Source organism: Battus philenor, unplaced genomic scaffold, assembly GCF_028537555.1.
Source record: "Battus philenor isolate CCGP_79_NKW_IND1 unplaced genomic scaffold, ilBatPhil1.0.hap1 SCAF_9, whole genome shotgun sequence".
Lineage (NCBI taxonomy): Eukaryota > Metazoa > Arthropoda > Insecta > Lepidoptera > Papilionidae > Battus > Battus philenor.
In genome coordinates, this window is record NW_027181759.1 from 15,963,790 (window position 1) to 15,990,295 (window position 26,506).

The 26,506-nt window shown below is 37.6% G+C and overlaps 3 protein-coding genes and 1 long non-coding RNA gene across 10 annotated transcripts in view; 2 read left to right on the forward strand and 2 right to left on the reverse strand.

Annotated features, from left to right (window-relative positions):
* Window positions 1-3,192: 3,192 nt before the first annotated feature.
* On the forward strand, window positions 3,193-4,246 carry LOC137932416 (uncharacterized). The gene is made up of 2 exons (XR_011109082.1): window positions 3,193-3,617; window positions 3,939-4,246. It is a non-coding gene; the product is annotated as an uncharacterized lncRNA (long non-coding RNA).
* A 2,280-nt stretch (window positions 4,247-6,526) lies between these two features.
* mRpS33 (mitochondrial ribosomal protein S33) lies at window positions 6,527-7,371 on the forward strand. Of its 3 annotated transcripts, none has more exons than XM_068776024.1 (2): window positions 6,527-6,574; window positions 6,767-7,370. In XM_068776024.1, exon 2 carries the CDS (start codon window positions 6,772-6,774, stop codon window positions 7,114-7,116), a length of 345 nt encoding a protein of 114 aa, XP_068632125.1. In that variant the 5' UTR covers window positions 6,527-6,574; window positions 6,767-6,771; the 3' UTR covers window positions 7,117-7,370. The 3 variants fall into 3 exon arrangements, with proteins under 3 accessions (XP_068632125.1, XP_068632126.1, XP_068632124.1); XM_068776025.1 differs by having other exon boundaries at window positions 6,559-6,630; window positions 6,767-7,371; XM_068776023.1 differs by lacking the exon at window positions 6,527-6,574 and adding an exon at window positions 6,582-6,666 and having other exon boundaries at window positions 6,767-7,367.
* An 807-nt stretch (window positions 7,372-8,178) lies between these two features.
* LOC137932375 (uncharacterized) lies at window positions 8,179-11,523 on the reverse strand. The gene is made up of 3 exons (XM_068775979.1): window positions 11,265-11,523; window positions 9,498-9,642; window positions 8,179-8,456 (listed from the first exon to the last, which is right to left on the reverse strand). The coding sequence occupies exons 1-3, from the start codon at window positions 11,521-11,523 to the stop codon at window positions 8,219-8,221; spliced, it is 642 nt and encodes a 213-aa protein (XP_068632080.1). The 3' UTR covers window positions 8,179-8,218.
* A 1,449-nt stretch (window positions 11,524-12,972) lies between these two features.
* gig (tuberin) overlaps window positions 12,973-26,506 on the reverse strand; it is an 89,400-nt gene continuing 75,866 nt past the window's right edge. For 4 of the 5 annotated variants that reach the window (XM_068776121.1, XM_068776122.1, XM_068776120.1 and 1 more), the window contains 10 exons: window positions 26,107-26,324; window positions 25,401-25,474; window positions 23,756-23,952; window positions 22,093-22,199; window positions 21,047-21,162; window positions 19,141-19,217; window positions 17,966-18,101; window positions 16,816-16,956; window positions 15,531-15,707; window positions 12,973-15,039 (listed from right to left, as the gene is read on the reverse strand). In XM_068776121.1, the coding sequence (XP_068632222.1) occupies window positions 14,833-15,039; window positions 15,531-15,707; window positions 16,816-16,956; window positions 17,966-18,101; window positions 19,141-19,217; window positions 21,047-21,162; window positions 22,093-22,199; window positions 23,756-23,952; window positions 25,401-25,474; window positions 26,107-26,324 (1,450 nt within the window). In that variant the 3' untranslated portion in view covers window positions 12,973-14,832. The remainder of the gene's footprint in view (window positions 15,040-15,530; window positions 15,708-16,815; window positions 16,957-17,965; window positions 18,102-19,140; window positions 19,218-21,046; window positions 21,163-22,092; window positions 22,200-23,755; window positions 23,953-25,400; window positions 25,475-26,106; window positions 26,325-26,506) is intronic. The other variant, XM_068776123.1, reaches the window with a different exon arrangement.

Below are 26,506 nucleotides of genomic sequence, written 5' to 3' on the forward strand. Positions count from 1 at the left end.
AAACTTTTTTGAACGGCGCCAAATAATGAGACACGAAAATAAAAGAACTGTTGTGGTTAAAAAGTGATGGTGCTATAAAATTTTTGTTTTCGGAAAACATTGACAAATGTTATGGTCAGGTTGACCAGAAAGACATAATTGTATACTGAAACGTAAAAAAATATAAATATATTTTGACAGCGCCCGTCTCGATCGAAGGAACGCTATTTTTGTTAACGTAACATATCAAGTATGGTTGTGTTCAACTAAAAATGTGAATATTAAATATGCTTGCCCTTAATATTAAATAATTTATTATAATGCTATTTCAGACGTATCGAAATTATTTTTAAATATGAATTTTAATGACGCTTGTTATAAAATAATGTTTTTTTTTAATAAATTATATTTATGATAATATTGGTTTTCTCTTTTATTCACATGTACAAAGCGAAACTAGAATTGCATAGGGTTTTCACCTTGCCGTGAGGGTAGGCTACTTTTGTGACAGGCGACTTAATATTATAAAAAATGTTTTCAGCAAACGAAAATAACGAAATATTTTTTTATAATAACAGATCCCCACTCTTCACTTCCAAAAAGTTTGCAAGTATAAGTAGAGGATATCCCCTTTTAAGCGATGAAGTTGCTATAACTCCGACATTATCACTCCTATTTATAAATGGTTCATGTACTAAATGTAAACAAAATTCAAAGTATCTAAATCAGAGTTCCCCAAACTTTTTTTTGTCGTAGACCCCTTGCCATGTTTTTCCGTGTTGGGTAGACCCCTACTTACCTGATATTGATTTCCTGTAAATTTCTGTAGTGAAGTTTAGTGTTAAAAACTTAAAGTAAAAACACATGTTAATTTATACATTTATTAATTAAATTTAAATTAAAACTACTCAAAATAAAATTTTGTATCTGTTATGTAAAATAGTATGATGTAAGTAAATAGATACTATCAGTGTATGTCTTGAGATCCACTATTGTGGACCCCCATTTTCATTTCATGGACCCCCAAATTTTTTGCTGACGTAGACCCCTTGCAGGTTGCCATAGACCCCTAGAGGTCGATATAGACCACTTTGGGAATCTCTGATCTAAATCTATGGAGTAAAGCCACAGAGTTGTTGTCTATCTCTGTCTCTTATTTACTTACCAAATGCTGTATTAATCGCATCATGCTACTGTTATAGATTTTTTAAAGGTTCTCTTGCTTATTGCACTAAGGAATTATTATTTAGTAAAACAAACAATTTAGCTCATCTCATGTTTATTCAGTCCTGGATCACAGACCACAAATAATATATTAACATAAACAATCTTAATACTATATTCATAGTTCTCTTTGAGTTTAAAATCACAGATTTAAAATAATATTATTATAATATCAAATTTACAGGACTAGCTTTAATAAATCAACACAGAAACAAACAAAATAAAACTAAACAAAACCATTGCCAAAGTTTCAAATAAAAACAATCTTGCTTATATTACTAAAACAATGTAATAATCAGGAACAATACATCATTGAATATAACACAGATTTAAAGAAACAGTGTACAATGGCAATACTAAAAATCTTAACACTTCCTTTTTATTAATGGCAAGTGATGTCCAGTTGCTGTCATGGTTCAAAGTAAGACTTTATATGAAAATCCTTAATACTACTCAGAATAGCGAGGCAAGAAAGTTATGATTGTGAGAGAGAAAGATTGCATGGGCGAGACTGTTGAATTACATGTTGCTTGAGACAAATGTCTAGTAATCCCCAAAGGCATTGTCGAAGCGCTCCATGTTCGTAGCCATGTTCTGATCCATGGTGTGCACCTTATGGATCATCCGTTCAGTCTCCATTGCCTGTGGATGTCAGTTGACATTGGTCTTAATTAACATCAAATACTTTTATTTATTTCAATCGTAACTATAATACTAAGTAATTTGTATGTGTGCATTAATTAATTAATATTATAGGCTCCTTTACATAGTATAAGCATTTATAATATTATATGAATAATTATATAATATAAGCATTTTTAATATTATATGAATGTGCATATCATGCTGGAGAACCTTAAAGTAAATGTGAAAAAACTATGGTTACAAGTTATAGAGATTTAATTGAAATATATTTACACCAATACCTCACTTTGCGTCGTGGTTACGTTCCAAAAAAACACGACGCAAATTGAAACGACGCGAAGTGAATTAAGATTTTCTATAGCAAACTATGTAAAGATCGAAGATAGGTTCCCGGGTCACATATACTTTTTAAAAAGAAAATTTAACAAAGTAAACATTTAAAAAACATAAATAATATAACTCTGCCAATAAATAAATTGAAATAATATTTACTTTTTTTGTAAACAGAAACAAGACGTAAAAATGTATATAAATTTATAATTTTCTTTAAAAAAAAAGCACAACACACTACGTAATTAAAAGTGAACTCTAAAGTGTTAATTTTAATAAAGTGAAGATAAAACTGTATTCAAATTGCGTTGATTTTTAGTTAGAAAGGAAATCCCCAAGTTTTTATGGCATGGCGTAATTAAAAACAAAATTGTTGCCATCTTTTAGAATAAAAAGGAAAATTTAAAAAAAAATTACAGACTCGACCCAAAACAACGTAACCTCGAAAACCTAACAACACACTGTGAAAATTAGTACTAATTAAGCAGCGACGCAACTTCGAAAAAAACACGAAACGACGCGAAGCGAGGTATTAGCGTATGGTTCTGCCTTCATGAGGAATTGGCTTCACCTTAATAGTATAGGAGATAAAGTAAAGAAAGAAATTAAAGTAAACGAATACAAAATTTTTTAATAAAGTTAATACATATAAACAAGAGAAAATTGTTAAAAAAATTGTACAGTTGTTTCACATGTTACATTACTATGAGTAGGAGACTGTAGGAATTGTAGGAAATTGTTTATAGTGCCTATTTGCTTTTAAAATGGCACAGAGTGAGCCATGAGTTGTCACTTATAGGGCTGCACTATTTGGATTTCTAAATATATTGTTATCTGTCAGTTGAATATAAGAAGATTTTCTGAAGTTGGTTGTATTGTAACCTATGAACATATTTCTTTTATAGAAATAAATTTTAACCATCCATCTTTCCATAAAATAATAAATGCAAATCATTTATTTAGATTACAATGTTTCTCTTGTAACGTTGCAAGCTAACGTCCCATAAATCTTAGTTAAAATTTTAACCAAAAAAATATAATCACGAGAAACGTCTCATAAATCGCAATACAGCAAAAAATTGTTCAACCCTTAGCGGGTAACGGTACGTCTCAAGTGGCGTGGGGTCGTGGGAGCATGCTATTGGTTTAACGGATCTTTGTTTTTATAACAAAAATTCCAATGCGCCCGCGCACCAGCACACAGAGTTTACACCAGTGCTCGGGAGAAGGATCCAGGCCTCGGTCGCGTTCACTAGCTAGGTGTCGTCTCACGCACCGACGCACACTCTTTGTGTCGGTTGCGTTCACCAGCTATGTGTCTTCATACGCGCCGGGGCCAATTAGAATTTACGTTATAAATTCACGCCTTGGTCCTATTCATTCTCCGGGCATCATTTAGTTCACGCCACAACCTTTACATCGCCTCGCACCCCAAAGGGGTAAGTGTTGAACAAATATTATAAAGACCTCATTATTAAGTAGTATTTATCTATAAGTTAGAGCTCAACATTTTGTCTGTGTCCATAGTTCCATCATTATGTATTCATTATTACTTTTCAATTTGTTTATTTGTTTATCTCTCCTATTTTTGTTTTACATGCTTTACATTTTGTAACTCCGTTCTGACAGTAAACAATCACATCAACTGCTTTCGGTTTCTGCCCTTCCATCATCGCAAGCCATCTCCGGGTTTAGTGTCAGCGGAGCAAAATGTACATATATTTATATATGTATATCATAACTGTGACATTTATTCACAGGTGCGAGTCTTATACTGCAAGGTTTACACTGCGACTTTTATGCTGCGAGTTTTATACTACGACTTTTATACTGCAAGTTTTACACTGCAAGTTTTACACCGTTGAAATTATATCACCGTGCACCGGAACCGACACATACTGCAACCTACCGGCGCTCCCTGCTCTCGACTTGCTGCCGCCTGACCAGTCCTGGGAGATCGTGCGGCTGACCACCACCACCATCAGGGGAGTACCGAACTGCGGTGTAAAATTAGACCAGGCCTTCTGCCCACTACCCTTAGTTAGATAATTAAACACACATTATTTTTCTTTGTGTGCTTTTTTTTTGTCGCCATCAACCAATACCCATTTTTATTAAATATATATATTTTTTCTTTTTTTAAACGGCACACTCTTTTCAAGTATCTCTAATGCAACATACCATAACAGAGGTCCGGTCCAATCTCTTGTCCTTTAGGTACAGGCTCTTTGCAAACATCAGCACGTAAATATACACGAGGAGCCCCACCAGCACCAGAAACAGCTTCACCTTCGGAGACACGATGGTTATTACCTTAGCCTGTTGCTGGAATGGGCACAACATGTTTCTATGAAATGATAATGAAATAATCATGACAATTGAAAAATAATCCAGCTAATATACCTGGGCAGAGACAATGCAATAGTCAGAGAGACAACCTAAGATTACCTTGTCTCCAGGGAATAAAATGCCAAATTGCAATAAAAAAACTCACATAGCACTATTTTAGGCAGCTGTGAAATCTACTACATCTCTTCATTCTTTAAGATTTTAATATTGCATTACAATACAAAATGTAATGTTCCATTTTCTTGCAAATTTGTAGTAATTACATATCATTTTGGTTAAATTGCATAAGAAAAACTTCCTTTTAAAACCAAATTTATTACTTTACTTTTAAAGAGTATTAATGTAGGTAATTGAATTATTTTTAGTTACAATGAAAAAAGCCTTTATTTAATTATCTTAAACTGTATTTGTGTTGTAACCCAGATTTTAAAGATTTGCATATACAATAGGTTGTGGGTTCAGTTCCCCGGATACAATCTTATAATTCACACTTAGTGCATCAATTTTAAAGGATTGCCACTCAATAAATTCCAGAGGATAGGCAGCAGCATCCTCAGTGTACCATAATACTTCACTTCAATCACCCACACCCCCTGCCAAGTGTGGCGATTATGCTATATTCCTCCATAAATATTTTTGGGGGAGGCCTAGTATGTCTTGCCGTGAAATGATGATTGTGAAAGTTTATTTATATTAACTATTTTATATCCTGGAGACAGAAATGTAAGTTGAATGATTCATTCTAAGATCATAATTTTTATACAAACCACTGATATAAAAAATATTTCTTTTAATTTTGTAGTCTATATAAGCACAAAATTAAAACAAAATAAAAATCCTTGTTTAAAAAATGCATTTAGTCACAAGTTTGTATGTAAATATACTGTTTGTTTGTAAATATACTGGTGATAATAAAAATTTCCTTGACAATAAACATTTTTGTTTTAAAATATGTTGAATAAAGATTCTAAATTCTTCATAAAATAGGAATGTAAAAAGGTAAATTGTTCATATTTGTTTGTAAATTTGAATTCCTAACAGATCATGTTTAATTTTTGTTTAATTGGATATGCTTGTTCATGCCAATATGTCTTTTGTAAAGAGGCATATTCACATACCAGTGTTTTGTGAAAACCAAAACAAAACGATGTTCTAGTGTACGAATTGCTCTAAACTAGTGATCTCTAAGCCAGTAACTACTATTTCATTTCATTCCTCTTATCGTTACTGTTCTATGCATTGCATCCCATTAATAGAGTTCGAAAAATTTTCAAGGACGTATTTAATATTGATTTTATTAACTACGAACCATGTCTACATATATATCGAAAGACATTAGGTATTATATCGAGTAGACCCATATTTAAAATGACAAACCTTGAAGATGTATGTTAAAAAATTTAATATTTTTAAGTAAAACATTTATTTTTTTATCGTGTCTCTTGGATAATGATGCGTCGATTTAGTGTCAGGATACGAGGCGATGTAAACTTACCGGCTTTGCAGGTTTTGGCTGCCCGGGGACTAAGTGCGACATCGTTTACAACAGATGTCGATATTCAGTTAAAAATATACCGGACGCCCGAGGCTGGCAGACGTCATATGATGCACTCGGTTACTAAATAATGCAACAAAATTGATTTTATCTGAACCAAACATCAACAATCAACACACACAGTGTTGCTATCCTTGCTTTAAACTTGCTAATGTTAATAATAATCATGCTATTCAATTATTTTTAGAACTCAGTAACTTAAATGTTAAAACATTACTACACTTTAAAATATTAAAAAAAATATTTCTTTGATGATATATTAAGCAATCCTTATTGACTATAAAATCAGATAATGTTGACAGTCAGTTAAACTGAAAATATTATAAAAGTAAATTGTGTACTAAAATAGTTTTATTTTATCTTTTAAAATAATTGTAGGAAAGTAAATTAATAGATGTAATAAAATAGCTAATAACAAGTAAAAGATGAACACACCGGGGCAACTCTTAAGCCTCTGTCAAAAACAATTGTGTTATGATAATAAAATTTAAGGTTAAGAGATTTATTATAAGGTTTTATGTAATACTTAAATAACATTATATTAAATGGTGATATATTTTATGTAATATAGTGATTGAATTTTTGTATGTTATTGCTTTTTATTATAATATTAATATTACTTCTAAGAGACATCTGTCTTATAGATAAGTATATTCAATTAAATGTAAATGTTTTGTTTAATAGGTACAATGGCAACAAATTACACAAAATATGCTAAGCTCATCAATGCAACGACGAACTACGCGCGTCGGATGAGGCACTTGTCGAACAGGATCTTCGGAGAGGTCGCAATACCGACCAACTCCAAGTCAATGAAGGTTGTGAAAATTTTTTCAGCAAAACCCCTCCACACGAACGAGGAGATTATCCACTACTATCCTCGACACGTGGAGACGCACAAGTTGATGATGAAGCTACGCGACTATGGTCTGTTCAGAGATGAGCACCAAGACTTCAAGGAGGAGATGAAACGTCTGAGGGAGCTGCGCGGCAAGGTCAAGGTGTGGAGGCGACGGGAGCAGAAAACGGAATAGACTTACAGCACTAGCTTGTATAAATTGAATGTACATTGTTAATAAATTAATTATAGTTGTCACACACAATAATTTACTTCCTAGTTACATGAGAATATTACGGAAATCTATAAATGTTTAATTAAAAGCAAAATCAATTTGCAGACAAACTTGTTACTACTAATCATCTTCATCTCATAATTCCAGCCGTCAGATGTCCAATGCTGTTCTGCTAGAATGTGAATATACAACAATATACTTTAGTTATTTTAACTGTACTGTACATATTATTGTACATAATTTCTGTTGTTAACACTTGAAGATTTCATTACTTTAACCATAATAACTATCCAAGTTTTCCTACAGAAACCAGTCCAGAAACTATGCCTTGAAAGGTGAACTAAAATAATATATCCTTAACAATAATAAAAGTATTATTTTATTAAAAAAATATATTGGTTTCCTATAAAAATATGAAAAACTTTCCATGTTTAACTAACCATGATTGATAAAAGGTATAAAAGCTTTAAATTTAAAAAGCAATTGCTTTGCTAAGAAATTTATATCTACTTTTAATCACCTTTATAATGTGATTACTTTAAAAAAAATTTTCTCTTTTGGAATTTTTAAAAACGAATATTTAAATGACAAGAATCATTGGCAGTGTTGTCGCCTGATTGTTTTGATTTCATTCAGGCTATATCTGATAAAGTCTATGTGTACATCTGTGTTAAACTTTACTAAAAGTTATGTTGTTGTGGAGCTTCATACTGCTTCTTCTCTACAACTATAACACCTTGCGAGGCAGTGTCAAAAATAAAATATATTAAAAAAATGACGATCAGTAAGAGTTCTGTTATAAGTTTTAATGTTGAATAAATTAATTTTGTCTTTATCTTATCTTCTTAAAGAAGTCTCTAGATGCGGATAGCGCAGGACCGGTCGTTGTTGCGTTTTTGGTGGAGGCCTATGTCTTGCAGTGCACGTCCATCGGCTGACACGAATACAAGACCCTGGTCTCGCCTCCGGATACCAGAAAAGGTGTGATGTTGTTACATTTGGATATAAATAAAACAAAGCAAACAGAATGTTTAATACTTTACTATTAAGATCTATAAGACATTTACGCAGTAAGGGTGTTTTCCTTATCCTCAAGAATAGTGTAGGGGACTGAACTGTTGCCGGTGTAGAAGGTAACCAACACGAAGAACACTATGAAGAACGTGAGGGGCAGCACGGCGGTGGCCACGAACATCTTGACCGGCGAGGAGAACAACATGTTGCGCTCGTCGGGCGTGTACCGCGTGAAGGGCGTCGCCGGCGCGTACTGCGTCGCTGTATCCACTATCCACTTCTCTAAACTGCGCACACGCAATGAATCAAATCCGGTCAAATTGTAGTATCTAGCGGCCCAAACTGTGGCTCCCCAGGAAAGGCTGCCTCAAGTCTCTAGGTAGCTAAGACGTAGACGCTGAATCCGTAACAAATCGGCTGCGAATTGGAATTTGCAAATGCTACTTGAGCAGCAACGAAACATGTAACAAAAAATAATCCAATGCCTCTCAAACATGCTTCATCATCACCGGTGTCAACCGACAGACGCCTACAGTAAGCCCCCCTCCACTAAATATGGTCACATACATGCTTCAAGCCTTTAAAAATGTTTATTAAATAACAGATTACATAGTGACTATCGTCATCATTTCTGACGTAAGATGTTCACTGCCGAAATGCATTTAAATTTCCAACAGGACTGTATCCAACGTCTTCCGACGATTTCAATAAGGACTTCTGTCCAGTTATATCTTGCTATGTTTATAATAAAAGCCCGCGAATGATTGTTCTGTCTACTGTGTAAAGGATATTTGTGGACATGATCGCAAATAAACCGACTGAGTATATTGAGGACTCTTCTTGAAACTGAATGAGTTCAGAATTCTCGTAATAATACATCTTAAGTTGCAGGAATGCTACCTGAGAGCTCCACTTAATTACAGTTTATATCTAATTGTACTCTTCTGATATTATTCAAGTAATACACAAGAGGTCGCTACAAACGATAAAAGTTTAATGGAATATAGAATAAACGAAACAATGTACAAAATAATACGTCCACGAGAATTCCAAGAGATACGTTAGATCAAAGTGAGCGAGGTCGAGTTTGTTTTTTGTAATCACTTTGATTGTTGTCCAGAATGATTAAATGAATATTTCCCTGTACTGCCGCCAAAGCTCAACCTAGGATAACCTAAAAAATCTCAGATAGTCATCCGTGCAATAACATATTTCTTTAATTAAATAAAAACCGAGTCATGGAAAGATGTTCAAGATATTAGGACGCGTGTGATAGGAAATGTAAGGTTTTTGAGAGTCAAGACTGCCATAGTGAACGTAATACAAACTTGTAAGTGCGGGCTCTGGACTCGTTGCTATGCGGCTCCAGGTCGGTGTAGGGCTTGACGAAGCTGATGAGGGCGAAGTCCGTCTGGGGGTAGGCGGGGTGCAGGAAGCGCGCGCTCACCCTGCGCCCGTCGGAGGGCACTCTGTCTACAACACTTCGCTTTGTTAGTACTTGTTCAAAACGTATTGAAATCCTGATAATCAGAAATCGAGCGACTTTAGATCGAAAAGCTCAAGTCGTAGTTGCAGTTTCCTCACGAGAACCATTCTAAGGAGTCAAAGAAACTGTAAAAGAGGTTTCAGGCGACTATTCTGTAAAGACGTTAAGTATGGATTAGAATATTTAGCCACTTCCGCACATGCGGTGGTAGTCGTGCAACAAAGTGCACCGCCCGCCAGCCCGCTGACAAATGCGCATGCGGTAAACAATGCTAATTACACAACTGCCACCGCCATATCACTTAACACGTATTTTACCTCTCCACGAGGCATCTTCGGGAGTTATGTTACACCGATTAGACATCACAGAGAGCACTTGTGTTTGTTTGATTTTCATACCAACAGTTTCAGAAGCGTCAACACAAATAATAAATATTTTTGTTATGTCAACTGTATAACGTATTCAAATTAATTATAATTACATAACTTTAACAACTAGCACCTCATGTATCTTAGATGACATGCAAAACATTCCTATAAGTTTTAAACAATCACAAATATAAATTACAAACAGAGGAAATCTATAATTAAAATGTAATAAAAACAAATTCAAAATTACAATTTAAATCAGTATTTCTCAATGTGGGCCCACAGGAGGACAATTTAATTTTTAAGGGAGACAATTCAAAAGTGGACACGACATGAGTTTAAACCTTTCGTTTTAATACAAAAAATATATGTTTCATAGGGGTACGTAAAATTTTAAGAAATACTTATTTAAATTACACAGTTTTTTTTCCAAGGTAGGCATGGATATTTTATGGTAATTTATGGTTATGTTCCCATTTGTTAAGATTCCACATACGTGGACAATAGAGAAAGGAAGCTCAATGTGACACTAACGTATGACAGGAAGACACTTTCAAGGACCCCAAACAACGCCTCCCGGAAATTTCATTCTTTGAAATGTCGAGAAATAGACCGCGTTATGCGAATAAGATACGTTGATATAGAGAGACAAGTTGTTCAGAGTAGATTAAGTGAAAGTGCCTCGGTGAGGAAGAGATGGCCGATGACCCCCTCCCCCCCCCCGACAATGACTACTTTGCCAAGAACAAGAGTAAGATGCTTTCCCTTGAATGGGTTGTCACACAGGGTCGGTGCAGGTCAGAGGCTTGGCATTCATATTGCAGCTGCGAGTCGGTTTCCTAACCGTGATCCGAACACATTCCGAGGCGACTCCTTAAGAACTCCGAAGTTATTATCAAGAGTTTGTATCTGGTCTCTGAACAGATATAGCTTATTATAAAACACGTTAAGAATGTGATGAATCATTTTAGTCAGACAAATCGTTTTTAATTTGCCGTCGCGTTCGAAAGTATGACTTCAATTGGTCACTGTGAACTTGAATTTTTAATTAAGGGAAGATATGATAACACGTTATTATTTTGCAATACCTGCGGGTTTTAACAGTGATAAATAGCCAATTATTTATTCTGTTTTTAGTTCCTAACCATGATGTAAGTTAGCTGTTCGTTTTCCAATAAATAAATGTTTAATATGAAAACTTGTTACATTAATGAAGCTCACGTTTCTGGAGACACATTTACCTGGTTCTTCGGTGGCGCAGTTGACTATGTACTTTCTGAATACTATGACCGGGTACATCGCTTTGTCGGCCACGCAGCTGCCGCGCAACAGCACCCAGTTGGGGCTCCAGAGAGCGCCGTCGCAGCGATCGTTGTCGGCGCCGGGGGCAAGGCAGAGCGTCACCTTGTTGTCGCCGCGCTGCCCGTACAGCCCCTGGAGCTCGTGCGATGCGCGCGCGCAACTCACCAGCACACTGCTCGCTATGAGGAGTATGATCATATTTCCGTAACTTAAGATTACGTAAGAAACGACTAAATGTGCTTAGCTACTGTCACCGTGACGCACGACTGCCGTTGTTTAGTTTTAATTGTTTACGTTGGGCCCCGATTGAACCAGCTAAGTAGCGCAAGCACCGGCATATGCAACCTTATGGTTCAAGTCGGACTCCTTTTTCAAGTTTTTTTGAATATTTGTACATGGCACTTGTACTTCTATTTAATCCGACAGCGAGTTGAACATAATTAACTGAATATAGTTTCTACTATTACTTACAATATAATATTCGTCGGGATTTATTTTGATTTAATATTTCAGTTCTCGGAATGGACACCTGTGGGTTGAACACATTCAATTCAACAAAATTCGTGTATTGTGTACAAATGTTATTGACGACCAAATGTTTTTATTCTTTGTTATGTGGCGTAATCCCGTATAATATTGAACGTTTATTAACGCAAAAGCGGAACGCGCCTGTACACGACCCGGCTTGGATAAATACAACAGATGATTTGATTTTGGATCTATGTAACTAACGCTACGTATAACATTGTACAAGTCTGCATCAACCATCTTTCGGTTTCATTACATGTCATAAAATGTAGAGCTCTTTGTCTCTGGTCAGTTATTTGACATTGACACTAGAAGTGACATCAAATGATTGTCATTTACGTATCTTGTCATAAGCTGTACACAGAAAGAAAGTTGACAGCCTACGCCAATCTACCAGCGTTTATCGGAATCAACTTGATTATATGTGCAGTTTCTCTACAAAACCAGCGGAATTAATCGGAACCTGTCGGAGATATTCGGCCATTTTCGGCCTTCTATAAAATCCTTCCTGCTCAAATTCTCTGTCTTCTCTCTCTTTTGTAATTATTCTTTTCAGCCGAAAGATAGCTACTGTTAGGTATATGCAAAGGCAAAGTTTGCCACGATGTTCAGATCTTGCGTTGCCTGCATCCACCAATTCAAGTCCCGTTTATTGGCTCTTAGTCCTCACTGGAGAACCTTTCAGCCCAACGGCCATTAGTTGCACGGGTCCTGCCCAATGTTAATTCAGACGACCATTGTCAGAGCTACGACGGTAACCTTGGTTGCTTAATGTTATTTATTTGTACACAATATATTACAATCAGCTTAGAAAGGTTTTTTTATCTTTTGCATGCACGTACAAATCGTGAAATTGACAAACAGCTTCCGGCATAGATTTGAGGGCCTTAACAATATCTATTTTTAGGCATTGGACACTGGAAGGGGGTCACATCTTACCGCTTCTATTGAAAACCTATGCAGGTAGGCCTAAGTCACGTGGAGGTTCCAAGTGAAATCCAACTGAAATGATGACGAATATTTAAAACCGGTTCTCATTTGTAAATAATTTTTGTTCATGGGTCATTACATTCAATCATGCACTTCAGCAGTGGGAGTGGGGCAAATGAAACACACGAAAAAATAGCCATCATTTATTTGATTACAAAATCTTTCGTCAGGAAATAAATTGCTACATAAAATATTTCAACAAGAAATGCTCCGGCTGTTGAACAAGGCGCCGCCCGCCGCGGCCCGGTCGATGACCACAAACAAACAAAACATTAAGCTCTAAGCCACAGACAACCTCCACACAAATTGAAAACATTAATTAAAAAATAATCCTAAACATTGATTTATAAAATAAACATTCCCCAAACTGGTTCGTTTGCATCGAAACTGTTTTAAATCCTCTCGCAGTTCGGTGAAGTGGGTGCTGGGCACAAATGTTTACCTAACTAGTACGGACTGTGCATTGCCAAGCCGCCAAATCAGACGCCGCGCGCAAAACTACAAGCTGTGCCGCTCCTGCGCCAAATACACACCGTTATATCTGTTCGTATACCCAGGTAACGAAAGCAATACGTTGCCTGTAAAGTTCATATCGTACGGTAGGAATAGACGGCGTAGAAGACGCAGGAACGCTTCTAGACTGTTCGCTCGGTAACGCATGCAAAATTAACGAAAACATGTCGTCGCTGCGAATATATGTTGTTGTTGATTGCAAACATGCATTCTGCGCACGGCAGCTGCAGCGCAGCGGCCACGTCGCTACGAACGACGAACAGCAACAGTTGCAAACGACGCGCGCGACTGACTCCGGGCGCAACGGAAAGTGACGAAGAGGACCAGGTACAAGTCCTCTCAAACCTACAAAGCGAAGCAGTAGAAAAATCTGTCAGCATTTATACATCTGTAGCAAATATTGTATCGCTACACTATTATCACATCTCACGAAAAAATTGTTAAAAAATGTCCCGAGTGTGCAGGCGTCGCGACACCAGCTCGAAAATTCTGAACTTAAACCTTAGCAGTTTTCAACGTTTAGCTGATTAACTGGGAAAGTTCAGGCTCGGAGGCGGGCTGCCCCGCTGCTCCTCTTACAATTAACATTAATTACAACTCCAACTGTAACGCGTCGACCAACTGCGCGCCGGCGTTCTATAACAACGAATAGACACTAGATGGCGACGCTCTCGCGGTCGCTGAGCGCAAGGCTCCGTGTAGCTGCCTTGGTCCGGGACGTATAGCTCGCGGAGGCGGGGTCCGAAGCGAGACAAACGATTCTTAACATTACCGAAAGCGCCCTTCGCTATATACAGTACCAACTCTATGTGTACGCTCCAATATCACACGTCCGGTAGGCTTTGAACGGTGAAAAGAAACAAAACCTTATTTACAAGCACCGGTTTATTAAAATGAAGTAATACTTGAAGTTGCCGATAACGCAAACGATCGCCAGACCGCCGCATCGCCCGTCGCCCGGACGCTACAGTTAAATATTACATTGGCTCGACCCTCGACTAAACAGTTCGGCGGTGTTCCCACACAAGCGCTGCCCGGATGATCATCAACAATAATTCGTGAATCAGTTAATTCCACTGCAGAAGTAAAGGATTCGTCTCTTTTATACTCTGATACGAAAGAGTAAGTCTCTTTCTTACCCGAGTACGAAAGAGGCTTACTCTGGTAAGACTCGTCTCCCGCCTCAACAACTGTGCAACAAGACGCCATTCGAATCAACAAACGCGTCGCGACCGGCCCCGTACGAGCGCACGAACAACACAAGGGATTCGCATTTCGTTCGGTCGGCGAGGCTCGCGGAGAGGTTACGTTGCGGGCGCACATTCGTACAAGATCCGGCTCGAACGACCAACAATAAAAACGATGGTTTAGTGACCCAGGTCACGGAGATTCCGGCGGAGTGATTTTCGAGCCGGAGGTGTTCGTGTGTGTAGCAACGTTGGAGCTATGGGGTGGGGGTGTGTGGGTGGGGACAGACTATGTGTAGTCGTTGAAGTCGTCGGCCGCGGCGCGACGCTGCCGGTCGGGGGCGGCGGCGTACGGCGCCGGTGCGCGGGCTGCGGCCGCCAGTCGCTCGGCCTCCGCCCTCCGCCGCAACCGCTTGATGAGCCGCAAACGCTCCAAGGAGTTGGAAGCGAACGGCGCTCCGCCCATCTTCAGCGACTGTGAGATCTGCGACGCTAGCTGTAACCGTACATGTATCGTTACAATTGCCTTTTTGCACAATTTTTTTTAAATTACAATAAATACATATGTTCTCGTGCGAGTCGAGTTGTAAGCATATCGAAATTCAATTCTGCAAACTGGTATGGCAGAGGTGCGATCAAATTTGTTGTATTCAACAGCTTGAGGTGGAAGTTAACTCTAATTCTATGTTGGTAGTTGATGACTAACATTTCGTAGTGATTATTATCTAGTAGTAGGTTGTCTATCATCTAGTAGTAGGTTGTCTATCATCTAGTAGTAGGTTGTCTTTCATCCAGTAGTAGGTGGCTAGCATCCAGTAGTAGGTGGCTATCATCCAGTAGTAGGTGACTATCATTCAGTAGTAGGTGCCTATTGTCCAGTAGTAGGGGACTATTATCTAGTAATAGGTGACTATTATCTAGTAATAGGTGACTATCATCTAATAGTAGGTGACTATCATCTAATAGTTGGTGATGGGTGATGCCGACCGCGCAGTGTACGGCGATCTGCCGCGCCAGCAGCGCCACGTTGTGGTCGGAGACGGCGTGCGCGTCGACATGCGCCAGGAACTTGCTGCGCAGCCGCTCGTCCTTGCTCTTCACGAACACGCGGTTCATGCCGTGCTCCATCGGCTCCACTATCACGATACAGAAGTTGAGCTGCCCCTGCAAACGAACATGAGACGTATATGGTTACCAGCGATTTCTCTTAAAGCCACTTCGGATATGAGCTTGCGGAACAGGGTTAGAGGACCCCTGTTGCGCAAGCTATTAAAATTCTGCCTGGGTTAATAGCATTATATAATAATCATAATGTAATTTGAGACACAGAATGTTCACATCTGGGTATTGGGCTTCTAGGTTTTCGATAGAACCAGTTGAAAATAGCCTATACTAATATCTTTTAATTTAAAGCTGCAAGGAATCCAAAAGCACCTTGATTTGGGTAGAGCCGACAACTGTTTTCTTTTATATCATTGTCACAATTATCTTCAATGCAGTAGTCAACCAATTAAAAACATTACACAGAATTTATGATAATTGCAATTAGAAGTTACTGATTTAGAGAAAGGTATGATAGGCTTGTCTTTATTTACGGTTTTAAAACTCCCTCTAAAAGCCTCAATGAATTACAGTTATTTGTCAGTTGCCATTGTAACAGAACTTTGAAGGTCCTTTGAGCAGAATAGATATCGAGCTATGCTTAGCACGGAGTAATGAATGTATATATATATATATATATATATATATATATATATATACACATTTTTAATGGCCCTCGTTTTAGTGAACTCTAATAATATTTTCAAGTTCGGTTTTATTTTATTTTCTCCTTCCATTCCAAGTTTCGTCTTCTATTCTTCACAAATTCAAATATTCTTTACATGTCTTTCAGACATCTTCATCTCTCATTGTGATTCCTAAGGTATGATGGCTTTTTATTATTGAAAGTCAAAATACATTATATCACAATAACTAAATGTTAAGATTATTTATTGTTTAATATTTGATCTATCACACTTCGATAGATCAAATGAATTTTTTAGAGTGACCTTTTTAAACAGGATGATTACAAATACAATAAAAGCTTTATAACCCTATAATTTTTCTGTTAAATGGGCTAATATTTCTATAACCAATCATCCTGTATATACTGAGGCTTCGTGAAACTGATAGCCGTTGGGGCCGGGTGCTCCAGTGGCGGCCACACCAGACCGGTCATAGTGGCGATCATCGCGTGAGGTGATATAATAATGTCGGTGTGTGAACTGACTTTGATGGTGAGTATGTTGAAGTCGGCGCCGGAGTCGTTGTAGACGATGGAGACGTAGTCGTTGCCGATGTACTTGCGCTTCTCGTTGCACGACGGGTCCTTGGCCGACGAGGGCATCGCCGTCGCCACGTGGAACAGCACCTGCGCACCAACCGCGGCACGTCATCAGCACGAACAATCAATGCTCATGTTTTACTATCATAGCACATCGGCTATAGATTCAATTATCGCAACGTACGCATCAGATATCTTCTTATTATAAATTAATTAAACATGCTTTAATGGAATCAGGCGTTACCTCGCGGAAGTCCATCCTAAGTTAGAAAAGGACCAATATTTAGCCACTTCCGCACATGCAGTGGTAGTCGTGCAATAAAGTGCATACATATAGCACTCTGTGTTTGGCACTAATCGGTGTAACATAGCTCCTGATGCGGCAAACAATGCGAATCACACAACCACCACCGCCAAATCACTCAACATGTGTTTCACCCCTCCACGGGGCATCTTCAGGAGTTATGTTACACCGATTAGTGCCAAACACAGAGGACTCTGTGTTTGGCATACGCATTTATCAGCGGGCTGGCGGGCGGTGCATTTCATTGCACGACTAACACTGCATGTGCGGAAGTGGCTAAATATTGGTCCTTTTCTTACTTAAACATGAGTTACAATACACACGGAGTTCTGAAAACTTCACGAGGTTCTATTCGTTAAAACTAACAAGGGACCCTATAACTACACGAATATTTTTCGTAAAGTTATAGTATGAACCTTAATAGTTTAAAACAACTTTAAAACATACGTAAATAATTAATCTTATACAAAAAGGTAAAATGTTTGTTAGATCGACAATTTATGAGTAAGATTATCATAATATCTATCTAAGATAATTAGAATATAATTAACTTTGACAATTAATGACTAGAAAATTTGTAACAACAACTATAGTCAAGAATGCATTACTGAATTGTAATTGGCAATTACGGTGAACACATCTTTACCTGCTGCTGTTATATTGATTGGTTAGATTGTTGCCATTGTTATAATAATCAAAAACAATTTTAATATATTTTTCGTCGACAAAATTACTTTAAAGATTAATTTTTAGATAGAAAAATGTTATTAAAGTTAAGGGAGCTCGTGTAACCTGCATGATGTCGTCGTGCCAGACGTAGGCGTAGCGTCCGTCCTTGCCGCCCTTCTCCAGGTTCAGGAAGAGCGTGGGCTCGTCGCCGCCGTCCAGTGGCACCAGCCCGCCCAGCTGCCGCAGGAACTCTGAATACCTGCACCAACAGAGACCTCATGTTTTCATCCACGTATATTAGTTATTTAAACTAGCGTAGCAAAATAATGGGTTTACTAATACGGTATACATGACATATATGGTCCCTGCCTTTGCAACGTAAAGAATATGATGGTATTTTATTTAATATCAGCATCATTATGACAGTCCACTGGTGGACGTCTTCGTATTTTTCGCCGACGGATGCCCACTGCAAGGCAAAGGCTTCCTTCTGAGATCTATGAGTAACTATGTCGACGGTGCGCCCAGGGCTTGCCCACGCTGCGTCTGCTGGCTTGTGGTCGCCACACGAGAAACTTCGGCCCCAACGGCCACAAGTTGCACGAGTGATGTAGTAAACCCACTGTCACTTCAGATGAGCAACTCTTGGAGCTAAGATGGTGATCTTCGTTCTTGTGCAGATCTGCTCATTTCTAATTCGATCTTGCAGGGAATACTGCTAGACATTGTTGCCACAAATTTCGAAGAACACCGTCTTTCGACAATCTTAGTGAGTTTATCTGTCCACTTTAGCTCTTGCTCCGTTCTCCTTTGAACGTATCAGCGTGGGAGATATATGACGTTTTAGTATTTAGTGGGATTACGACCTGTGTAGTAGATTTAGGGAAGTTATAGCGATCAGAACCCTCTCCATACCTAAGCAAGTTTGATCCTACCAATTTTGCTTAGAAAAGGGCTTCCAAAGCAAAAATGAGCTGATGTTTATTATAGAGATTGCACTATACCGCTCATTGTTATGTCCACTGACTAGATTACACTACTTGCTCTTTATGTATATTTATACATATAAAAATGAATGTTTGTATGTCCTTTATAGAATTAAAAACAATGCATTTGATCATGTGATGATCTACAGCAATGTTGTTTGCATAAGCTCACTAAAGTTTCTAAGTTGGTATGACAAAATTTCCCAAGGTACAGCTGGTTTTAGATGAAATCAACATTACTAGCTTTGTGACAGTTTCTACATTCTGCAAGATACCAGCAGATAATGAATTCTTATAGATGCATATGCTTACCTGACGCTACCGTATTCATTCTTGAGTATGGCCACCTCGTTGTCCTGTTGCCCCGGGCCCACGTACAGTACGCCGATCTAAAAATACAACATAACACTAAGGCATACTTTACTATATCCTTGGAAATCTTCCTGTATTAAGAAAAAATAAAATAAATAAATTTTCGAAGGAATTTCTTGAATACAAGACAATAACAACTTGTCGTTCAAAGCTAGAGATGAAACTTTATCAATTAAAATTCATATATACACTCACCAAAAGGTTATATATTTTTTTATTTTTCGCTCATATATTATAGTAATAGTTATTGTTATTTGATAGAACTTAATATCAAAGGCAAGAAGTCAGTTCCCCTTTGGGAAACAAAATAAAACAAATTCATTGACAGGCAACTTATATGATATACATCTTTACGAGGAACTTTTTTGATATTTAATGGAATCAGGCGTTACCTCGCGGAAGTCCATCCTAAGTAAGAAAAGGACTAATATTTAGCCACTTCCGCACATGCAGTGGTAGTCGTGCAATAAAGTGCATACATATAGCACTCTGTGTTTGGCACTAATCGGTGTAACATAACTCCTGAAGATGCCCCGTGGAGGGGTGAAACACGTGTTGAGTGATTTGGCGGTAGCGGTTGTGTGATTCGCATTGTTTACCGCATACGCATTTATCAGCGGGCTGGCGGGCGGTGCACTTTGTTGCACGACTACCACTGCATGTGCGGAAGTGGCTAAATATTGATCCTTTTCTTACTTAGAATTTTTTTGAGTTCGCAATATCTTTTTTATATCTAATCACTAGCTGATCCCAAAAACCTTGTTTTGTCATGTATGTACAACAAATAAAAAATAAGGGTTGATCCGTAGAGGGGTGAAAATTTAGGGTTGTATGTATTTTTGTATGCTGTATCATAAAAAATAAAAACAAAAATTTTTGGTCTATAAGATAAAAAACAAATGTAGGTGTGGACCACCCTTAATATTTAGAGGGATGAAAAATAGATGTCCGATTCTCCTCCCTGGACGATATGCGCGCTAAGATTCACGAAAATCGGTCGAGCCGTTTCGGAGGAGTTCAATCACGCATACCGTTACAAGAGAATTTTATATAATAGATTTAATTTCATTACTTATAAATTAATAAATAGATATATAAAACATATCAAAAGGAAACCAAATTGTACAAGCCAGGGCTTCTTAAACTATGGGTCGCGACCCCCAAATAGGGTCGCGTGGCAAAATTCTGGCGTCGAGAGATTTTGATGTCAAATATTTATATATATCATTTTATAACATCACTAGAGTTGGCGGAATACAGAGGACTTGCAGCGTCGAGACACGGGAATTTCTTGAAGGTTTTAAACTAATATAAAAACAATTTTATTATTTTTTGTGCAATTTTTAATTTTAGACTTTTGTATGTTTCAAAATGAATTATAAAACTATATATTTTCATATGTATATGTATATTGTTACCTAATAAATAAATCATTAAAAATATTAATTTATTTTTCTTTTATGTTTGTATGGGGTCGTCAAGAAACTCGCAATCATAAATTGGGTCGTGAATGACAAAAGTTTAAGAAGCCCTGATATAAGCCATTGGCGAGTGTTGTGATAATAAATTTCTAAAGTCAGTTCTAGCGTTAATATGCAATGAATGAAGATGTTCGACAGCATAGCAGGGCACTGAATAAATTATGTTCGAATTAAAGTTATGTTCAGTAAGTCGTGTTCACAGTGACCAGCTGAAGGCTTATTTTCAGAGGTGACAGTTAGGAACGTTTTGGCGTTTTTGATGCGAATGGATTGTAACTGTTAATCCATGTGCTCATTCACAGGTCACCCTCACGAGAAGTGCCGTGGCAGTAAGACGACTGCGACTGCTCCGCAAAGGTCTTCACCTTGTATGTATCGAGCGGTGGCACCAGGTCCAGGTTCTTGATGGTGCGCTCGTGCTGCACGCCCGTCACCTTCAGCGGCCGCTCCGTCAACGGGTTCAGCATCGTCGGCGCCTCGCCTGCGGACACATCGCACACATTCGTCACGAAACAGAAGAGAACTACAGAGGATATTTCTGCACTCGCTGTGCAGAAGAATACGAACAGAACATATTAACTGAAATATAGTACTCACGTGCGTTCTCTTAGTTAGGCATTTAGAAAATATTCCTATGACCAATATGCGAATATATGACAAAAGTTAACATATCTGTGACATAGATGGCGTTGATTAAGTAAATACTAACATATAACTTCTTGTATATCTGTTGTAAATTATACTCGACGATATTAGTATAGCGCCATTTTAAACTTACTTTTGTAAACAGAATTCGTTTTTTTTAAAGTAACTATAATTGTGTATATAGACTAGGTTAGTTATTTGATCGGTGTTTAGGATTTCTTTATTTTATTGTTATCCTTTGTATTGCGTGTAATAAATGTTATTGCTACTATAAAGCCTTTAACAATATATATATAACACAGGCTCTGTGTGCTTAACAACCTCTGGGGACTTATATATTTGCGTCATTTCGTAATGATTAGTTACTTTTGTTAATGGCGGTATTATTGTATTAAGTATATAAATAAACCAGCTGATCCCGCAAACGTTGTTTTGAAAAAAAAATAATGTTTTTAATTAACAAATGTAAGATAAGGGTTGATCGTAGAGGGGTGAAAATTTAGGTTTGTATGTATTTTTGTATGCTGTATCATAATAAAATAAAAACCAAAAAAATTGTCTAAAAAATTAAAAATAAAATTTAGAAGTGGACCACCCTTATCACTTAGGGGTATGGAAAGTAGATAGTAGCCGATTCTCAGACATACTGAATACGCATGTAAAATTTGGTAAAAATCGGTCAAGCCGTTTCGGAGGAGTTCAAGCTCGAACACTGTGACACGAGAATTTTATATATTAGATAAATGAGAGACACAAGGTGACTGACCAGGCACGGGCGGCGAGATGGGGTAGGTGCTCATGTTGTGGTAGAGCTGCAGGAACACGAAGGATGGCGCCATGCCGCCGCCGACCGCGCGCGTGCACTGCGGCTCCCTGCACACACACGCCTCTGTACGTTATACTATACTCACTGGACCAACATATCAACACATACCCTGAAAGCTACTACCAGCTCCGAATGCCGAGGAGAGTCGCAGCTTTTTGATGTGTACATTATAAAATCAATCATATAAATGTGTCAACAAACTAAGTATCACACATTTCAATCAACTAAAAACTCTTGAATGCTATATATAATGATATTTATTTAATAATAACTTATAATTTTAGATTTAAACTATGAAACTTCTAAGAAATCTTGATCTAAGAAATCAGATCTATAAAGGATTTGTTGAAACATTTCGAAGACTCATCAACACATTTAGGCTAAAAAATAAATTCACATTTTTGTCTGGTTCGGCTTAGGAGATTAGAGATTTACATTACAATTAATTTCATCTAAAATTATACAGGATGAATATACAGTTCATTTATTATTAATTAACTAAAAAAGTGTTTTAATTCGCAACACTACGTACAGTAAATAATTATTGTTTACTATCTGTTCACATAGACTTTGTACTACCAAAAGTTATTTGCCTGTGACATTGCAATAGTAAAATAAATTAATATAAGAAGCCTTAAAACTTTAAAACTTAAATCATCCTGTATACAATATACATGGCGTATTCATTTAGAAGAAAGGTAGAGTAATATATAAATGTAAACAAAATAAAAGCATGTAACGTCACACATTATGTTTTAAAAAAATACTACCACCTAATTTTTTTTTACTTAGTTCTAGATAATATTAGGTCGTAAAATTCGTATTACTGCATATTAAAATTAATTATTGTTCACTTTCTGTCGTTTTAAACTTTGTACTGCCCGGAGTTATTTGCTTTTCACATTGCAATAGCAAAATTAATTTTGTACAGAGTAAATATAATATATAGATAGATATAGAAGAAATATATGTAAAACAGTATTTAAATAAAATAAAAATGAATGGTATCAAAGTTAACATCTCATATTCTCTTTAAAAAATCAACTAATTTTTCTTGTTTACTTGATAATAATCACACGTACAGAACGTGTAGTTGTAATAAAATCTCCATGATTGTAACATTTGCAAAAAAAAAAACCTTTTATATATTTCACAAATCCAAAATCAAGTTACTTAATTTTTGTTTTGAACTATTTTTCGTTCGTTTTTCTTTCATTTTAAGTAAGAAAAGGACCTCATCACACAACCGCCACCGCCAAATCACTCAACACATGTTTCACCCCTCCACGGGGCATCTTCAGGAGTTATGTTACACTGATTAGTGCCAAACACAGAGTGGGTTGTGTGATTCGCATTGTTTGCCGCATACGCATTTATCAGCGGGCTGGCGGGCGGTGCACTTTGTTGCACGACTACCACTGCATGTGCGGAAGTGGCTCAATATTGGTCCTTTTCTTACTTAAGATGGATTTCCGCGAGGTAACGCCTGATTCCATTAAATATTTTCTTTCATTTCTCTACATATATTATGTGTATTACACAAAATAATGCAGTTGTTAAGGATACTTTTATCAGAGTGTATTGATCAGACTCTTGCACTGACCGGTTCCTCCTCGTGGGGCTCATGACGGAGATGGTGTTGGAGCGCTTGGAGCGCGACAGCGGCGGCAGCTCGTCCCTCTCGAAGGCCCCGGCGGAGGAGGGCGCTGCGGACGGCACGGACGCTTGGGGGAGCGTCGCGCGCGGCACTCCAGGCGGCTTGCGTCCACGGCCGTCAGTCACCGTGCTGTCGCTTGCGGTCTGACATAGTTATATAAGCAAAATATAAAATTGAGAAAATAAAAGCCTATATGAAACACTTATATATTGTAACGTTGCAAGTTAACGTCCCATAAATCTTAGTTAAAATTTTAACCAAAAAAATATAATCACGAAAAACATCTCATAAATCGCAATACAGCAAAAAATTGTTCAACCCTTAGCAGGTAACGGTACATCTCAAGTGGCGTGGGGTCGTGGGAGCGTGCTATTGGTTCAGCGGATCTTTGTTTTTATAACAAACATTCCAATGCGCCCGCGCACCAGCCACAGCAGTTTACATCGATTGCCCGGGAGAAGGATTCTGGCCTCGGTTGCGTTCACCAGCTACGTGACGTCTCACGCGCCGGGGCCAATTAGAATTTACGTTATAAATTCACGTCTTGGTCCTTTTCATTCCCTGGGCATCATTTAATTCACGCTACAACCTTTACATCGTCTCGCACCCCAAGGGGTAAGTGTTGAACAAATATTATAAAGACATTAATATTAAGTAGCATTTATCTATAAGTTAGAGCTTAACATTTTGTCTGTGTCCATAGTTCCATCATTATGTATTCGTTATTACTGTTCAATTTGTTTATTTGTTTATCTCTCCTATTTTTGTTTTACATGCTTTACATTTTGTAACTCCGTTCTGACAGTGAACAATCACATCAACTGCTTTCGGCTTCTTTCCTTCCTTCATCGCAAACTATCTCGGGGTTTACTGTCAGCGGAGCAAATTGTACATATATTTATATATGTATATCAAAACTGTGACATTCATTCACAGGTGCGAGTTTTATACTAAAAATAACCAACAATCTTTGAGGTTGAATTTATATCACGTTGCACCGGAACCAACACATCCTGTGTATTACCAGCGCTCCCTGCTCTCGACTTGCTGCCGCCTGACCAGTGCTGGGAGATCATGCAGCTGGCTACCACCACCATCAGGTGAGTACCAAGCTGCGGTGCAAAATTAAACCAGGTTTTCTGTCCACTACCCATTTTAATTAAATATTTATACTTTTCTTCTGTTGCCGATTTGCCGTTTTCTTTCACCTACCACCAACATTCTTTTAACGGCACAGTATAACGCAATTTTAAAATTTTAAGTAAATAATTAGCTTATAAAAGCTTGCAATAAACGTATTTTGAGACACCATAGATTTAAGTTGTAACTTGAAACGAATATAATATTAAATAACAAACTCATTAACAGTTTATATTACGGAAATATTTTAACAAACTAGTTGCTTACAAAAAAAACAAACTATAAATAAATAAAAGTATACAAGAAATTCAACAAAATGTAGTATTTTGTAAACGTTTTTTGCTGAAAAACTAACAAAACTACATAACCTTTAAAAAGTTTGTAAGTTTTACACTTGGAAAATTAATCAAGTCAAGAATATTCTTAACAAATGTTTATGGTGTTCGCTCACCTTCTGCAGCTGGTGGTGTGCGGCGGTGGCGTCACCACTGGCGGCCCCGCCTGCGCACAGTCTTTTCTGAATAACTTTATAATTAAACAAATTAGTTAGTGGTTTATTGCTGTTTGTTCGTACACAGTTACAACTTCAACAAATTTATGGTATCCACCACATTACGGTGCGTATAGTTCATTTTGCGGTAAATATGAAGTGAATTTTATCATTTGTTGCATAAATTGCACAATTTGTCTACTGACCTAGCAATATTACCAATAAAATCTTAAAGTAAAGTGAAAGTGACATGTTAAAGGCATACAAACAAATGGATTCAAACAAAATTCTAATGTCATCAAATTATATACTATAGTATGGGTCGCGTTTGAAACTCACCTAGTTTAAGTTAAAAGATCTAAACTTGATTGTAATTTGTATTATATTGAGCCCTTGTAGAATTATACGTAAATACGGATGTACCGGTCAGGTAGTATGGATATCACACAAAGTCATCACCATTAGCCTACATTCCTGTACTGCTGAACGTAAGTCTTCACCAACGCTGCAGCTATGCATATATGTAATCAAGGACCACAGGAACACAGGACCAGTCGCGATCTCTGTAGGAGGCCTGTACCTTGCAGTGGCCATGCATCGGCTGATATGAATGAATGTAGAAATATCTTGTATGTGAAGAGCCTTGAAGAAAAAGTGCAGTTCTCACCTGGATCGGAGTTATAAGTCATGAGATGTGGATGTGTTGGGTGTGTGGGGTGTGCGGGGAGCACCGCGGGCGCGGCGTGCGCGTTGGTGTGCGCGTGCGCACTCGTCTGCGCGAGCGGCGAGGTGCCGGAGATCTCCTCCGGTATGGCCTCGCAGGACACGCGCATGTCGCTCTTCTTCGCCGCCTTCTTTGTCGCGTGTAATGTCATAGCTGCCGTGCTGCGAATAAAATATATATATACACACGTAAATTTACGTGAAAATAAATTATATTTGCCAAAGTGTTTTTTTGTGTTTTGTTTGGAGGAATATTAATTTTTGCAACTAATTAAATAATGGTACATCATAAACAATAACGAAATGATAATGTTTTAAGAAAAAATATTTTTATAATTTTCGTT